Source organism: Microcaecilia unicolor, unplaced genomic scaffold (assembly GCF_901765095.1).
Source record: "Microcaecilia unicolor unplaced genomic scaffold, aMicUni1.1, whole genome shotgun sequence".
NCBI lineage: Eukaryota > Metazoa > Chordata > Amphibia > Gymnophiona > Siphonopidae > Microcaecilia > Microcaecilia unicolor.
The window spans coordinates 133,211-151,802 of record NW_021963925.1 but is presented as its reverse complement, the minus strand read 5'-3'; the positions used below and the strand labels follow the sequence as shown (position 1 = coordinate 151,802).

Sequence of the window (18,592 nt, the reverse complement as noted above, 5' to 3'; positions counted from 1 at the left end):
TATTTCTATATAATTTCATTGTGTTCCCTTGTCTTTGTACTTTTTGAAAGAGTGAAAAATTGTTTCACTTTTACCCGTTCTACACAACTCAGGATTTTGTAGACTTTAATCATATCCTCGGTTATCTTTTCCAAGCTGAAGAGCTGTAACCTCTTTAGCCTTTGCCTCATATGGGAGGAGTTCCATCCCCTTTCTTTTTGGTCACTCTTCTTTAAACCTTTTCTATGTTTCAACAATTTTTATTGATGATTTAACAAAGAAAGCATCCAACAAGTTCAATATGACCATTCTTCCCAAGATCCGTCTTCCGCAGCGTAGTGCAATCACTCGTACTCAGCCATCTGGATTACTGCAACTCACTATACGCAGGATGTAAAGAACAAATACTGAGAACTTCAAACAGCCCAAAACACAGCAGCCAGACTCCTCTTCGGGAAACCAAAATACGAAAGTGCGAAACCCTTACGAGAGAAACTACACTGGCTCCCACTCAAGGAACGCATCACCTTCAAAGTATGCACACTAGTCCACAAAATCATCCATGGTGAAGCCCCAGCCTACATGTCTGACTTAATAGACCTACCACCCAGAAACGCCAAAAGATCATCCCGAACCTTCCTCAACCTCCACTTCCCAAACTGCAAAGGCATAAAATACAAAGTGCTGCACGCATCAACCGTTTCCTACATGAGCACACAATTCTGGAATATACTACCACGCAACCTGAAAACTATCTACGAACTAACCGACTTCCGCAAACTATTAAAGACTCATCTCTTTGAAAAAAATCTATTGAAAGGATCAAAACAAATGAATTACACACACACAGTTAGCAATGCATCAATACACTCTCTTCTATATTCTTATCCCCAGTAATTTTATCACATTTAAACCTCAATTTACAGATAAAATGTTATACCCGAATGTTCTCTTGCTATTGTTCTGTTGCCCTATCAGCATCCGTTGTTCTTCCACTGTTCCATCGTTCTTTTCCTTGTTTATTCCCTTAATGATACATTGACTTTGTCCTACCCTAACTCCTCACAATGTAACCCATAATCGAGTTGTAACAAATTGTATTTCCATCAATACAATGTATTGTAAGCCACACTGAACCCGCAAATAGGTGGGAAAATGTGGGATACAAATGCAATAAATAAATAAATAAATGTACAATGGATTGAAAACATTAAACAATCAAGCTGAGCAAAATCAGGCATTAACCACATCATCAAACTTTTTAATACTTTCTCCCCACCCTACCCAACCCCACACCCTTCCCTCCCCCCCCAAATAAGCTATATATTTCAACACTTCTATTGATGGAACATCAAAGCACAATGACATAAAACTCGGGAACCTACCCGTTAAATACACCAACATAATAGACCATAAGCCCGCCATCATTGATTTACCTATCCAGCCTCCCCTCCTCCTCCCCCCCCTGTCCAAAATATTACACTCCTTCAAAGAGCAATACACATCCCGACCCCCCCTCCCCCTATAACCAACACACTAACTGATAACTACCCTTCCTATAGCGCATAGCTCCCATATCTTGAAGGTACCTGACTCTTGTCCCTTCCAATTCACAGCCAATGCCTTTACCGCTAGCCCATGCTACTGCTTAGTAACAAGTAGATGTCGTTATCAACGCATTGTACCCCAATCCCCACCCCCTTCTACCCACTCCTACCACCATTTAAACCTTTTCTAATTCCACTGCATCTTTTTTTGAGATATAGAACCAGAACTTAAGGTGAGGTTGCACCATGGAGCGATACAGAAGCATTATAATCTTGGTCTTATTTTGCATCCCTTTCCTAATAAATCCTAACATCCTGTTTGCTGCTTTGGCTTCTACCGCACACTGGGCAGAAGATTTTAGCATATTGTCTACGATGACCTAGGTCATCTTCTTGAGTTCTGACTCCTAGGTGGACCCAAACAGTATGCAACATAGTTGATCTAGGCAAACTTTCCTCTGTCATTTATTAAAAAAAAAATCTTTACAAATTTTTGTCTTCATCTGCTGTTCATGGGAAGCCCTTTAGCTAGGTAATCCTATGTGTCGCTTGTCTTCAGAGGAAGTGCATTTGGTGGTCTGAGATGCAATTCACCAGTTGCACAGACCCTCACTTGAGCTTAATTGCAGAACTAAGGCACACCATTCAGTTGTGGGAACTACACATACTGGGAAGGATTTTCAAGTCTTCACAGGAAAACTCTGTAGAACATGTTCTCTGGAACTTTCAAGATGAAGTCACTTAAACTGGTGAGCTGCTTTTTAAAGAACATCTGTTTATAAGTAAGCAGCTTCATGAGTCCATTCTTGTGTCCTGCCTCAGACTTGTTCCCTGCTGTTTCTCATGGGCTCAGGGAAGAGGAGGCACCATTGTGATTGTATTGTGTTCTTCCTGACCCAGAATAAGTGTCCAATCCAGATGTGCAGCTTTCTTGTGCCTGCAGCCTATCCCTGGTAAATCAAAACATAGCTTGATTTTCCAGCTTTTTACTTTTGTGACTTACAGGTTCTTATAAACTGTTATAGGCTTTCTTTATAGTATTTGCTTTTTGCAGGTGAAATCATGCCAACTATCCCGGTCATCGTCTGTGCCAAGTACTATGGTTCGATCTGTCCTACAAAGAATGGAGCGGCCTCAGGAGAAAAAAGGAAAGAGTAAAAGGAGGAAAAGTATGTTTGATATAGTTTCTGAAGAGGATGCAGCAAAAGAAGAAAAGGTAGGGTGATTAGCTTCCATCAAATGGTCTGATTTGTGGTTCATCTAAGACATTCTCTGTCCTCCCTTTTTCACTCTGTCCAACTTCTTTAATGTCGTAGTCCTGCTAAATTTTCACAGCATGTTGGAGAATCCAGTACACACACACACACACATGTACATTCTGGAAAATGTACCTCATAGAAGGTGGAACAGAGGATTAATTTACTGTCTAATAATTGGCGCAGCTGCACTTAAAGCCAGGCATCGTGGGATAGACTCAAACTAGAATCTCATGCCCAACAGTCATATAGGGCCAACACCAGGTATTAATCTTTAAATATTTCATGTAGAGTTAGGTTTTTGCTGGTTGATTAGTCATTTCCTCCACGACCCTCCAGACCGGTCAAGACGCATGGGTTATGTCCTCCTACCAGCAGAGGGAGACTGAGAAACACTGAGCTTTTGAATACTGTATATATAACCTGTGCAGTACATCCACTAGCCAGTATTTTCTCAGTCTCAGCAGAGGTAGAGGGACAGCCTGTGCAGTCTTCAATAGTCCGGTGAGGTAGCTGGATTATACGGTCAGGAAATTTATTATCTGGTTGACAAATTTAAGGTGTTTTCTATAGTCCCTGTACGTGGTTAAAAAAAAAAAAAAAGTGCTTCGGGGCCCTGGGTCCGGTGGGGCCCAGTTTTTCCCCCCTGGGGTGTTACACCTGTGTGCAGGTCCCTCCCCCTGTGCTGCTCTCTGTGGAGACGCTGGCAGCTTTGTGCCTCGGCTGCTTTTCTTATATTGTAGCCTTGAGAGCCCTCACTCCTCAGCTGCCAAAAAGAAATTTGGGTGCTGTCTCTTTAAGAGAGCTGAAGTGTTTCCTTCATAGGAACGGACGGCAGATTCATACTCTGTTCGTTGCGAGTGAGAGCAGTGCTAGTGGCTGTGCTGGGGGAGCGGTGTGTGAGAGAAGTCTTTGGCGCCGTTTTGTGCACAGCGTGTTGGGAGATCGGGGCCATGACAGGCAAACTCCTTCGCTGTCGCGCGTGCTCGCGCCGCGGAGTAGAGGCTCCTGGAGGTCAGTGCCGGTGGTGCGGCGATCTGAAACAAACCTCGTCGGTGGCGACGCCCCCGGTCTTGAGTGCGGAAGTACCAGCGAGTACGGGGGTGTCCGGGCCGGCAGGAGCATCGGCAGGGCCTGCTCCAGCGAGTGTAGTTTTGGCGGGAACGTCCGCCATTTTGGATTCCGCGCGTCCTGCGGAATCAGCTGGTTTTGTGCCTGCGGCTGCCGTTTCAATACAGAAGGGAGTGCCTGAGGGTACAGGCGGCGCTGGTTTTCCGCCGGAATTTGTTTGGTCTCTCTATCAAGCCTGGAAAGCGGGACCCGCTCCTTTGGGGGAGGGGCCTAGTTCGGCAGTGCCAAAAAGGCCTCGGTTTGAGTGGGACGAAGAGGAGTGTTTCTCTTCTATCGGTTCTGAAGGTGCTTTTAGTGATGTAGGGGACCCTGAGGGATTTGAGGGTTCTCAGGATCCGGAGGTAGTGGTTCCTGGGGAGGACCCCTCCGTAGTGCGGATTTTCCACAGGGAGGAGCTTGCGGAGCTTATTGAGCAGGTCTCTTCAACTCTTAAATTTGAGCAGCCAGAGGCGTCTTCGGGGGAGGCGAGACAGGTGGATCCCCTGGTTAAGGGGATTCAGCGGCAGGCTAGGTCTTTTCCTATGAATAAAGACATCCGGGATATGGTGTTTCAAGAGTGGCACTCGCCGGATTCTCCCTGTAAAGTGTCTAAAGCAATGTCTAGACTGTATCCGCTTCCCCAGGAAGATAGAGATTCCTTTAAGGCTCCCACAGTAGATGCGGTGGTGACAGCAGTTACTAAGGCCACGGCGATTCCGGTAGACGGAGGGACTGCTCTCCGGGACCCCCAGGATAGGAGGCTAGAGGCCTTTCTCAAGCGGAGTTTCGATTTGTCGGCCCTGGCCCTGCAGGCCTCGGTTTGTGGGGGGCTGGTCGCGAGGGCGTGTTTCCGCTGGGCCGAGAAGCTGCTTGATGATTCGGTGGAGGTTGGGACCTCCGGGGTGCAGGAGTTAGCCAAGTTGGAAATGGGATCGTCCTTTTTGTCGGATGCGCTTTATGATTTGCTCCGTGCCTCGGCCAAGAATATGGCTATGCGGGTGGGGGCACGTAGAGCACTGTGGTTGCGAGGTTGGGTCGCAGATGCGGCTTCCAAGGCCAAGCTTTGTTCGCTTCCCTTTAAGGGGTCCATGCTTTTTGGTGAGGATTTGGATAAGTTGGTGCGCGGACTCAGTGATGCTAAGGCCCCTCGTCTTCCGGATTTTCGTCCTAAGGCGGCTGCCAGGGGGTCTTCCTTCCGAGGACGGTTTAAGGAGGCGCGCCGGTATAGACCCGGGAGGACTAGTAGCCCTTTTAGAGGTCGGTTCTTTCAGCGCACTCAGTCCTTTCGGGGCAATCGGCGCGGAGGGCGTGATTTCCCCACAGGAGGACAGGTGTTGGGGCGTACTTCGCAATGAAGGTGTGCGGGCCCAGGCTCTGGTTCGAGTAGGGGCTCGTCTGAGTCTGTTTTACCAGGACTGGGCCCAAATCACCGCGGACCAATGGGTCCTCGAGGTGGTGCGAGACGGTTACGCTCTGGAGTTCGACGGCTCGCCTCCCGAAAGGTTTCTGGAGTCGCCTTGTCATTCGAGGCTCAAGCGGAAAGCGGTACGGGACACTCTGGCTCGTTTAATCAATCTGGGAGCGGTTGTCCCGGTGCCTCCTGCGCAGCGCCGCTTGGGCTGTTATTCAATCTATTTTGTGGTCCCAAAGAAGGAGGATGCGTTTCGGCCTATCCTAGATCTGAAGGCGGTCAATGCAGCTCTCAGAATCCCCTCTTTTCGCATGGAGACATTGAGGTCGGTCATTGTCGCGGTGCAGGAAGGGGAGTTTCTCACGTCTTTGGATTTGACGGAGGCTTATCTGCACATCCCCATTCGGGCCGCTCATCAGCGTTTTCTGCGCTTTGCGGTTTTAGGAAAGCATTTTCAGTTTTGTGCTCTTCCTTTCGGTTTAGCAACGGCACCTCGTACCTTTTCCAAGATCATGGTGGTAGTGGCGGCGGCCTTGCGGAAGCAGGGTATTCTGGTGCACCCGTACCTGGACGATTGGTTGATTCGGGCCAAGTCTCGGTCGGAGAGCGAAGTAGCCACGGTGCGGGTGGTGCAGTTTCTTCAGTCTCTGGGCTGGGTAGTGAACTTCGCCAAGAGTCACCTAGTGCCGTCGCAGTCACTGGAGTATCTGGGGGTGCTTTTCGACACCAGGAACGGTCGAGTCTTTCTGCCGGGCCCTCGGATTCGCAAGTTGCAGGATCAGATTCGTCTGTTCCTGTCGGAGGCGGCCCCGACGGCCCGGGAGTATCTGCAAGTTCTGGGTTTGATGGCGGCCACCATCGAGGTAGTGCCGTGGGCCCGGGCGCACATGCGGCAGTTGCAGTCAGCCCTTCTCAGTCGGTGGTCACCCCTGTCGCAGGGGTTGGACGTGCGCCTTCAGCTGTCGGTAAGCCCACGCCTCAGTCTCCGGTGGTGGTTAGACCCGGGAAATCTGGTCAAGGGAATGCCGTTGGAGACGCCACAGTGGGTAGTGCTCGTCACAGACGCCAGTCTTCAGGGCTGGGGAGCTCATTGTCTCGGGCAGGTAGCTCAAGGTCGATGGTCTCAGATAGAGGCTCGGTGGTCCATCAATCGTTTGGAAACTCGGGCCATTCGGTTGGCGCTGTTGGCGTTTCAGAGTGTTCTGTTGCGAAAAGCAGTCCGGGTGTTCTGCGACAACGCCACCGCCGTGGCTTATGTAAACCGTCAGGGGGGCACAAAGAGTCAGGCGGTCGCGGAGGAGGCGGCGCTGTTGTGTCAATGGGCGGAGGTCCATCTTCTAGCGCTCTCCGCGGCACATGTGGCGGGAGTAGACAACGTGGAGGCAGATTATCTAAGCAGGCATGCTCTAGACCCCGGAGAGTGGGCACTTCATCGGTCGGTATTCAATCGCATTGTCTCGGTCTGGGGCTTTCCCGTGATGGATCTCATGGCAACCGCCCACAATACTCAGGTTCAGAGGTTTTTCAGTCGGCGGAGGGATCCTCGGGCGGAGGGCATAGACGCGCTTCTGATGCCTTGGCCGCGGGAGTTGCTGTATGTGTTTCCTCCATGGCCGTTGGTCGGGCGAGTGGTTCAGCGCATTGCTCGGCACCCCGGTCAAGTGATTTTGGTAGCCCCGAATTGGCCGCGTCGGCCGTGGTACGGAGATCTGGTCCGTTTGGCAGTAGCGGATCCTCTGCCGTTGGCAGGATCAGTGGTTTTGTGTCAGGGACCGATAATTATGCCACATCAGGATCGGTTCTCGCTTACGGCCTGGCTATTGAGAGGCACAAGTTAAGGAAGAAAGGTTTTTCGTCCAGAGTTATCAATACCATGTTGAGTTCGCGTAGACAGTCCACTTCGTTGGCGTATGTCCGGGTCTGGAGAGTATTTGAGCATTGGTGTGTAGATAGACGAGTTCTGCCCTTTCGGTCGTCGGTAACAGATGTCTTGGAGTTTTTGCAGGATGGTATGGACAGGGGTCTGGCTCTGTCTTCTTTGAAGGTGCAGGTGGCGGCTTTGTCGTGTTTTCGTGGGAAGATACAGGGGAAGTCGTTAGCTTCTAGTCCGGATGTGGTGCGATTTTTGAAGGGCGTTAAGTTACTGCGTCCGCCCCGGCGGCGGATGGTACCTCCGTGGGATTTGAATCTCGTGCTGGAGGCTTTGGTGAGGCCACCGTTTGAGCCCTTGGTTTCTGTTTCGGATAAGGATCTGTCCTTAAAGACGGTGTTCTTGGTGGCTATTACTTCAGCCCGGCGGGTGTCGGAGCTTCAGGCTTTGTCTTGTAGAGAACCCTTTTTGTCCTTTTCCAAGGAGAAGGTGTTGTTGCGTCCGGTACCGTCTTTCGTGCCCAAGGTGGTGTCAGAGTTTCATGTGAATCAAATTATTTCTTTGCCAGTTTTGGGTGATCTGGCGGGGGATGCGGAACAGCGGCGTCTGGCCAAGTTAGATGTGCGAAGAGTCTTGCGCTGTTACATTTCCAGAACTCGGCACTACAGACGGTCGGATCGTTTGTTCGTTCTACATGGTGGTGCTAGAAAGGGCGCGGCAGCTTCCAAAGCTACGATAGCGAGATGGCTGAAGGAGTCAATTGCGTCGGCATATTTGCTGAAGGGTCGCGTGGTGCCTAAGGAATTTTCGGCTCATTCTACCAGGGGTATGGCGACCTCCTGGGCGGAGAGTAGTATGATTCCGCCGTTAGATATTTGTCGGGCGGCGGTTTGGTCATCATTGCATTCGTTTGTCAAACATTACAGGATTGATATACATGCCAAGGAGGAGGCAGACTTTGGGGCTGCAGTGTTGACCTCTGGCCTACGTGGGTCCCGCCCTTAGGATCTTACTGCTTGGGTACGTCCCATGCATCTTGACCGGTCTGGAGGGTCGTGGAGGAAGGTGAAATTAGATCTTACCTGCTAATTTTCTTTCCTCTAGACCCTCCAGACCGGTCAAGGCCCGCCCTGTCTGTACTGGAGGCCAGGAGGTTTGGTTTCTCCTTTCTATCTTGGCAGCTGTTGAGTGTGATTTCTATAGTTTCAGACTTTGGTTGTTATGAGTCTGAGTAGGTGTGACCGTGTTTCAGAGTCCACCTGTAGAAGCACTCACAATTAAAAGGACACAATGAAAGAAATGAAGAAAGTGTCCAGTTGGCAGTGACCACGTACAGGGTTCTTAGTTGTAGTTGGTGGTTTTGGTTTCTCTGCTTTGTCAGGGTTATACTGGCTAGTGGATGTACTGCACAGGTTATATATACAGTATTCAAAAGCTCAGTGTTTCTCAGTCTCCCTCTGCTGGTAGGAGGACATAACCCATGCGTCTTGACCGGTCTGGAGGGTCTAGAGGAAAGAAAATTAGCAGGTAAGATCTAATTTCACCTTTGCTGAAATGAGTGGAACAGACTCCACTAGTTAGAGGGATAGAAACAAAGCTACTTTAATATCCCAATAAAGGCTGCAATGAAAGTGTTCATTACCATCTGCAATTTGCTCCTAGGTTTCCATCTAGCATCTGACATGCCTGGCCGATTTCTAATCTGCATGGAAAACCATCACAATGGAATGCCTAGCCTTATATGGCAAGCCTCATGTCGGAGGACCATGTCACAAGCTGAAATGTGTGATACTGGTTCAACAAATAGCCCACTATTTACAGAAGCAAGCCACTGTTAAAGATAATTGCACCACAGTTCTTTAGATCATCTAAGAGTATCATATTAAACAGGTTTTATTACATTTAGAAGTGTTCCTGTCAATTCTTCCTTTGGGAAACTTCCAAGACACTTGTAGGGAATCGTGGGTAAAATTTTCAGATAAGATCCTGTGGAATTGAAGTAGGAATTAGAAAGGGGAGACTGGCTGGACCTTTTGCTGTTTTATCTGTCATTCCATTTCTATGTGCTGTCTGTACAACAAATGACTTATTCCTTGCTATGAGTAATTTTTACGTAAAGTGAATTGAATGTTAAAACATTCATGCCACTCTGTTTCTGAACAGAAGCAGAAATTGATGAGGTCCAAGTCCTTTTCTCACATGGAGATAGAAAGTGTTCTAGACGGTGACCAAAGGGACCTTATTGGAGATTTCTCAAAGGTAAGAAAGGGATCTATTTATATCCCATCAGATCTTTGTGCACATTGAAGGTCCCCAAACATGATCAGCTGTGAATGAGTGATTCTGTTAAAAAAAAAAAAAAAAAAAAAAAACCCTAGCTAGTAATTTACTCTGGTAGAATGAGTGCCCTATTTAAAATGTCTGGGTGGGGGTCATGTGATGCTGTGAGTGGGAGGACATTTGTTGGACAGGCTCCGGGGCCCCAACCCCAATTTTTGCAATAATACTCTGCATGTTGTGGTCGGGGAAGGTGCTGGACTTTTGTACAAATGAAGGAGAGTTTATGGAAAGATTTTTAAACAGCGATTGGGTGGTGAGGTGTCGGCAGGAGCTTGTAACACAGACCACTCGCACTAAATTGCCAGAAGATAAGATGGTTCTGATGACAGCCACGGTGTCACAATTCAGAGGTGTCATTGGCGGACTTAATCCAGGAGGTCACACTTGCGCTGGGATTCCATTTTGAGATGCTGTTGGGCCAAATAACACACTTGGAACCACCTCTTACCTAAACAGTGGGTGTCCTTGTTGGAGGATGCATCAAACTCGGGGACTATGGAAGTGGATTTTTTAAAGCCGAGCTCTGGCAGCATACAGAAAACTTAGAATATTTGGAAAACCTCTCCAGATGTGGTAGTCTTTGTCCACAATGATTTCTGGTATTCCAATAAAGCAATCAACTGGTCACCACACTTGATAGCTGGATGGAAGTGGAGTTTCCAATGTGGGAAGGCCTGGGCCCTGTGAGATTGCAGCGCATATGATGGTTGGAGGTATTTGTTTGTAGCATTTGTATCCCACATTTTCCCAACAATTTGCAGGCTCAATGCGGCTTACATTTCCAGGTAACAGAATTACAAATGGTAATGTGTTAAGTTGCATACATACATGGTAACATACATGTAACATAACATACATGAACAGATCATGGTATAGATATATATCATGTGCATATATATGTTGAGGAAGAATAAATTATGGTAATACATGAAAGTTCCTGAGTAAGAAATTGGAAGAATAAATTATAGTAATACATGAACGTTCCTGAGTACGAAATTGGGTTGTATCATTCTTTAGGTCATCGACTATGGAGAGACCATATTCGACATAGAGATTGAAGTGGTTATGCTTATTCATTAGTGGTAAGGCGGTTGATCAGTCAAGTGATAAGATTTCAATTATGTCTATGTCGTGTAAAGTCTTTTATTTTTTGGTGTTTAAGATGGGTGTTTATGGTTTGTCTTCTTGAACAGATCTGTTTTCAGTAGCCTTCGGAAGATAGTTAGGTCTTGCGTTATTTTTATGGCCTTCAGTAGTGCGTTCCATAGCTGCGTGCAGATGTATGAGAAACTGGTCACGTATGTGGATTTATATTTGTCCTTTGCAGTTAGGGTAATGGAGATTGAGGAATGTGCGTGCTGATCTCTTTGCATTCCTGGTAGGCAAGTCTATAAGGTCTGACATATAGGTCGGGGCTTCCCCGTGAACGATTTTGTGGACCAGGGTGCAAACTTTGAACACAATTTGTTCTTTTAGTGGGAGCCAGTGTAGTTTCCTCTTTTAGGGGTTTGGCGCTTTCATATTTCGCTTTCCCAAATACGAGTCTGGCTGCTGTATTTTGAGAGATTTGAAGCTTCTTAATGATTTGTTCTTTACATCCAGCATAAATGGCATTGCAGTAGACTAGGTGGCTTAGCACCATTGATTGTACTAGGCTGCGGAATACTTCCCTTGGGAAGAAAGGTTTGATTCTTTTAAGTTTCCACATTGAGTAGAACATTTTTTTTTTCCTGTACATAAGTACATAAGTACATAAGTACATAAGTAGTGCCATACTGGGAAAGACCAAAGGTCCATCTAGCCCAGCATCCTGTCACCGACAGTGGCCAATCCAGGTCAAGGGCACCTGGCACGCTCCCCAAACGTAAAAACATTCCAGACAAGTTATACCTAAAAATGCGGAATTTTTCCAAGTCCATTTAATAGCGGTCTATGGACTTGTCCTTTAGGAATCTATCTAACCCCTTTTTAAACTCCGTCAAGCTAACCGCCCGTACCACGTTCTCCGGCAACGAATTCCAGAGTCTAATTACACGTTGGGTGAAGAAAAATTTTCTCCGATTCGTTTTAAATTTACCACACTGTAGCTTCAACTCATGCCCTCTAGTCCTAGTATTTTTGGATAGCGTGAACAGTCGCTTCACATCCACCCGATCCATTCCACTCATTATTTTATACACTTCTATCATATCTCCCCTCAGCCGTCTCTTCTCCAAGCTGAAAAGCCCTAGCCTTCTCAGCCTCTCTTCATAGGAAAGTCGTCCCATCCCCACTATCATTTTCGTCGCCCTTCGCTGTACCTTTTCCAATTCTACTATATCTTTTTTGAGATACGGAGACCAGTACTGAACACAATACTCCAGGTGCGGTCGCACCATGGAGCGATACAACGGCATTATAACATCCGCACACCTGGACTCCATACCCTTCCTAATAACACCCAACATTCTATTCGCTTTCCTAGACGCAGCAGCACACTGAGCAGAAGGTTTCAGCGTATCATCGACGACGACACCCAGATCCCTTTCTTGATCCGTAACTCCTAACGCGGAACCTTGCAAGACGTAGCTATAATTCGGGTTCCTCTTACCCACATGCATCACTTTGCACTTGTCAACATTGAACTTCATCTGCCACTTGCACGCCCATTCTCCCAGTCTCGCAAGGTCCTCCTGTAATCGTTCACATTCCTCCTGCGACTTGACGACCCTGAATAATTTTGTGTCATCGGCGAATTTAATTACCTCACTAGTTATTCCCATCTCTAGGTCATTTATAAATACATTAAAAAGCAACGGACCCAGCACAGACCCCTGCGGGACCCCACTAACTACCCTCCTCCACTGAGAATACTGGCCACGCAATCCTACTCTCTGCTTCCTATCTTTCAGCCAGTTCTTAATCCATAATAATACCCTACCTCCGATTCCATGACTCTGCAATTTCTTCAGGAGTCTTTCGTGCGGCACTTTGTCAAACGCCTTCTGAAAATCCAGATATACAATATCAACCGGCTCCCCATTGTCCACATGTTTGCTTACCCCCTCAAAAAAATGCATTAGATTGGTGAGGCAAGACTTCCCTTCACTAAATCCGTGCTGACTTTGTCTCATCAGTCCATGTTTTTGTATATGCTCTGCAATTTTATTCTTAATAATAGCCTCCACCATCTTGCCCGGCACCGACGTCAGACTCACCGGTCTATAATTTCCCGGATCTCCTCTGGAACCCTTCTTAAAAATCGGAGTAACATTGGCTACCCTCCAGTCTTCCGGTACTACACTCGATTTTAGGGACAGATTGCATATTTCTAACAGTAGCTCCGCAAGTGTGAGATTTCGGTTGATTGTGACTCCCAGAATTTTTAAGCTGTCTGAGACCGGGAGGGTGTAGTCCGGTGTGTTTATGGTATTGGGTTTGTTTGTATTATATTGTGAAGACAAGATGAGACATTGTGGGTTTTTTTCTGCGTTCAGCTTTAGTTGGTATTTCATATCCCCTACAGAAGGTTACTGAATTAATGTCTGTATCAATAAGGCTTTGATATTGGTCTTTCAAATTTCGTTTTTATTATGGAAATTGAGGCACAGTAAGATTTTTTTTTTTTACATTTCTCAATTTAGACCGCTAGTGCATGCTTTAGTTTTATCCAAGCTGGAGTATTGTAATCTTCTGTTGGGTGCTCCCAAATGTCAATTACGCAGATTGCAATCTGTACAAAATTACTACTACTACTATTTAGCATTTCTATAGCGCTACAAGGCATACGCAGCGCTGCACAAACATAGAAGAAAGACAGTCCCTGCTCAAAGAGCTTACAATCTAATAGACAAAAAATAAATAAAGTAAGCAAATCAAATCAATTAATGTGAACGGGAAGGAAGAGAGGAGGGTAGGTGGAGGCGAGTGGTTACGAGTCAAAAGCAATGTTAAAGAGGTGGGCTTTCAGTCTAGATTTAAAGGTGGCCAAGGATGGGGCAAGACGTAGGGGCTCAGGAAGTTTATTCCAGGCGTAGGGTGCAGCGAGACAGAAGGCGCGAAGTCTGGAGTTGGCAGTAGTGGAGAAGGGAACAGATAAGAAGGATTTATCCATGGAGCGGAGTGCACGGGAAGGGGTGTAGGGAAGGACGAGTGTGGAGAGATACTGGGGAGCAGCAGAGTGAGTACATTTATAGGTTGTTAGAAGAAGTTTGAACAGGATGCGAAAACGGATAGGGAGCCAGTGAAGGGTCTTGAGGAGAGGGGTAGTATGAGTAAAGTGACCCTGGCGGAAGATGAGACGGGCAGCAGAGTTTTGAACTGACTGGAGAGGGGAGACGTGACTAAGTGGGAGGCCAGCAAAAAGCAGATTGCAGTAGTCTAAACGAGAGGTGACAAGGGTGTGGATGAGGGTTTTGGTAGAGTGCTCGGAAAGAAAGGGGCGGATTTTACGGATGTTGTAAAGAAAGAAACGACAGGTCTTGGCAATCTGCTGGATATGGGCAGAGAAGGAGAGAGAAGAGTCAAAGATGACCCCAAGGTTTCGAGCTGAGGAGACAGGGAGAAGGAGAGAGAAGAGTCAAAGATGACCCCAAGGTTTCGAGCTGAGGAGACAGGGAGAATGAGAGAGCCATCAACAGAAATAGAAAACGGGGGGAGCGGGGAGGTGGGTTTGGGGGGGAAAATGAGAAGCTCGGTTTTGGTCATATTTAATTTCAGGTGGCGTTGAGACATCCAGACAGCAATGTCAGAAACTTTGGTTTGGATGCAAGGTGAGATATCAGGGGTAGAAAGGTAGATTTGGGGGGAGTCAGCATAGAGATGGTAGAAAAAGCCATGGGATGAGATTAATGATAGAAAAGAGGAGGGGACCAAGAACAGAACCCTGAGGTACACCGACAGGCAGAGGGATAGAAGTAGAAGAGGATCCACCAGAATGAACACTAAAGGTGCGGAGGGAGAGGTAGGAAGAGAACCAGGAAAGGACAGAGCCCTGGAATCCAAGTGAGGATAGGGTATCGAGAAGTATGCTGTGATCGACAGTGTCAAAAGCAGCGGAAAGATCAAGAAGAATGAGGATGGAATATTGACCTCTGGATTTAGCCAGTAATAGGTCATTGGAGACTTTAGTAAGCGCAGTTTTGGTTGAGTGGAGAGGGCGAAAACCAGATTGTAGTGGGTCAAGAATAGAATGTGAGGAGAGAAAATCAAGGCAGCGGCGGTGAACAGCACGCTCAAGTAATTTGGAGAGAAAAGGAAGGAGGGAGATGGGTCGGTAATTAGAGGGACAAGTAGGGTCGAGTGAGATTAATTTTCTCTTTAGGAAAGTATCAAATTACTCAGTTTTACTTACAATTGCACTGGCTGCTGATAGAAGCCAGACTCTTATTCAGATTTGCATGTATTCTGGAGATTGTCCAAGTTATTTGATTGAACAAGTGAAGCTTAAAGATTCTAGGAAGAGTAAAAGATCATTCTGTTCTCCTTTAGCAGTTCCCTCCCCGAATGATATAAAAAGATTTGGCTTTTTTAAGCAATTGATGATGTTTCAGGCTCTTAATATTTGGAACTCACTTTCTTTAAAATTGGAGGATTTGAATAGTTACAACTATTTTTTTTTTTTTTTTTTAAGATTTATTAATTTTTTTTCCTTTCTGATTTTATGGTATAACTAATTCCTGAGGTTCTGTCCCAGCTTTTATTCATTGTAAACTGCCTAGAAACTTACGGGTCAGGTGGTCTAGAAATTCAGTGTAAAAGGCTCTCCCACGCTCATGGACGCTGGAGATAGACGGGGAGCTGTTGAATCTCTCGGGAGAATTCGGGAGCTGCAGCAGGGATGATCAGATAGCAAGCAGGTGCTGGTGCGCTCTCTCTGGCTGATGTCCCTGGCCGGCAAGCAGGCAGGAACAGATAGATGGTAGAGCCATATTTAACAAGCCTCAGATATTTTCATGATGTGGCAGGTTTGGATAGGGGCTGTCATCTACTTCACTGACAGCAGCTGTCATGCGAACTCCTCAAGATAACACTCGGATAACTTCAAGACAAATATGATGGCAAATGTTTTAATTCACAGGGGAGCACATTCCAAATTCTTGCCCCTTGAAATGGAAATGAATGCTCGTAGACAGGTTTTAAACGTATATCTTACATCTTTAAGAGTGGGGTAACCTATTTGTAAAGTACGAGAAAAGCAAGTGTTGCATTCAGAAGATGGAATCGTAAATAGTTCCACAAGGCCTTCTGAGTTCTGGCCATGAAGTGACTAAGCAAGCTATTTTAAACCTAATATGCTGTTGAACCGGCAATCAGTGAAGATTGTTCATAAATGGAGCAATGATATCAAATATCCTCTACAAATATGTCTTACAACTGTATTCTGCAATAGCTGTAACTGTTTCTGCTATTTAATTGAAATACTACAAGTCAAAGAATTGCAGTAATCAATTGTGGAAGTAAAATTGCCTATACCAGAATCCTGAAATTTCACAGATATGAGGACCTAATTGCTCTAAGCTGTCTGTCTTTAAAAATAAAAAAATTTAAAAAATCTTTTTTTTACTCGAGCATTTATTTGGTATTTGTATCCCATATTTTCCAAATTCTCCCGAGGTTAATACCAATTCTTTACATGAAATACTATCAAAATCACTCCATTTCTGAAAGATCTTCACTGGCTGCCGGTTCAACAGCGTATTAGGTTTAAAGTAGCTTGCTTAGTCTTTAAATCACTTCATGGCCAGAACTCTGAGGGCCTTGAGAACTACCCCACTCTTATATACATTTAAAACCTGTCAGATGTCCATTTATAAGTGAAATATAGTATTTTATAGATGCTAAAGTATCTTCAAACTTAGATAAGACATAATAAAAAAAGTCATCTGTGTAAGATAAAACTATAATTCTTGCATCCAAAAGAAAAGTACCTAATGAACTAAGGTACACCTTAAACAAAAGTGGGGAAAGCGGTGAGCCTTGTTACCCCACAGCCAGGATTCCAGCACGATTATATGATATTCCTTCCTTTTACACAATATGTCCTATTTTTCAAAAATTGTTCAAACCAGGAAAGCACTGTTTCAGTTATTCCTAATTCGCTTAATTTGATCAGGAACAGAGCGGTTCATTGCATCAAAAATATTTAACCTTTGACTTAAGAACTAAAAGCAGTGTTCCCCTTCAACCCTCCAGACCGGTCAAGACGCTTGGGTTATGCTCGCCTACCAGCAGAGGGAGACTGAGAACACTAACTTCAAACTATGTACATATAACCTGTGCCTAGCCACCTGACGTCTGTATCTTCTCAGTCTCAGCAGAGGGTAGACAAGCAACCTGTGCAGCTTGTCCGGTCTGGTAGGATTCAGAGATTATTTAGAGCTTCTTTGGTCTGTTTTTCAGTTTTATCCTCTGTGCCTGGAAGACTTTAGTGTGCTGGGGGTTGGTGGGTCCGGTGGGGCCTGCCATTGTCCCCTTTGGGGTGTCACACCCGGGTGGCCGGGTCCCTCCCCCTAACTGGCTCTCCCGTTTTGGGCAGCTTTGTGCCTCGGCTGCAGTCCTGTGCTGCAGCCTTGAGTGCCGTTTAGTTTTAGCAGCAGCAGGGCTCAATTTCAGGCTGCAATAAAGTTTTGTTGAAAAAAAAAAAAAAAAAAAGAAAGAGATCTCTCACAGATCGAAGGCCCAAGCGGTGTGGAGAGCTGAGTGAGCTGCATTCTGGGGTGCCAGGGGTGTTCAGCTGCTTTGGGGCGCTGTTTTGCAGGCTTCTGGTGAGTGGGCTGTCAGCTGTTTGTTTAGGCGCGATGGCGGGAAAGCCGCTTCGATGTAGATTTTGTGCGCGCCGGGGGGTTGAAGTGGTTGGCGGTTCTTGCCGTTTCTGCGGCGAACCGAAGTCTTCTTCCTCCGCTCCGCCGGTGTTAGCGGCGGAGGTTCCCGCGTCGGGCCCTCCAGAGCCGGCAGTGTCTCAGTCTGGTAGCGTGGCGGCGGTCCCGATTTTGGCGGGAACCGCCGCCATTTTGGAATTGGCACCGCAAGGCCCGGAGTTGGTCGGAGGACCTTTGGGCAGTCAGTTGTCCGGTGTTTCTGGGGGGGACGGTCCTGGTCGGATGGGTTTCCCGCCGGATTTTATTTGGTCTTTGTTCCAGGCCTGGCAGGCGGGGCCGACGCGAGCAGAGCCTCCTAGTCTTGGGACGGGGGGTGCCAGTGTTAAGAGACCACGTTTGGAGTGGTCGGAGGACATGGAAAGTTTTTCCCCTCCGGAGTCAGAGGGCGATTTTAGTCCCCTGGAGGAGGATGAGGGGCCGTTGGCTGGTTATGAGAAGGAGCTTGCTGTGCCTGGGGAGGACCCTTCGGTGGTCCGCATTTTTCACCGTGATGAGTTGGCAGAACTTATTGAGCAGGTGTCATCGACTCTCAAGTTTGAGGCGTCAGCTGCAGTGACAGCCGGGTCGCAGGATCCTTTGGTGAAGGGGATTCGGCAGGTATCTCGCACTTTCCCTATGAACGCGGATCTGAGGGAAATGATTACCCAAGAGTGGCGTTCTCCAGAAGATCAGTGTAAGGTGGCTCGGGCCATGGCTAAGTTGTACCCGCTTCCGCAGGAGGATAGAGATTCCCTCCGGCCTCCAACCGTAGATGCCGTGGTGACGGCTGTGACTAAGGCTACGGCCATTCCGGTGGATGGGGGGGCCGCGTTGCGGGACCCGCAGGACAGGAAATTGGAGACGTTTCTCAAGCGGAGTTTTGATTTGTCTGCGTTGGCGCTGCAGGCGTCGGTTTGTGGAGGCCTGGTGGCCCGGGCTTGTTTCCGCTGGGCGGAGCGGCTGCTGGATAGCCCGCCGGCTGATAGGGCCTCAATGGTTCAAGATTTGGCAAGGTTGGAGATGGGGTCGTCCTTCATGGCTGATGCACTGTATGATTTGTTACGGGCTTCGGCTAAGAACATGACCCTGGCGGTGGCTGCTCGTCGGGCCCTGTGGTTGCGGGGCTGGATGGCTGATGCTGCTTCTAAGGCAAAGCTGTGTTCGCTGCCGTTTAAAGGTTCTTTGCTTTTTGGGGAAGAGTTGGATAAGTTGGTGAGGGGTCTTGGTGATACTAAGGTTCC

General features: G+C 47.1%; 1 protein-coding gene across 3 annotated transcripts in view; it reads left to right on the top strand.

Annotated features, from left to right (window-relative positions):
* Positions 1-18,592, top strand: part of LOC115459789 (M-phase inducer phosphatase 1-like) — a 167,919-nt gene that overhangs the window by 89,978 nt on the left and 59,349 nt on the right. For all 3 annotated transcript variants that reach the window (XM_030189565.1, XM_030189563.1, XM_030189564.1), the window contains 2 exons: positions 2,581-2,742; positions 9,337-9,432. In XM_030189565.1, coding sequence (XP_030045425.1) covers positions 2,581-2,742; positions 9,337-9,432 — 258 coding nt within the window. The remainder of the gene's footprint in view (positions 1-2,580; positions 2,743-9,336; positions 9,433-18,592) is intronic.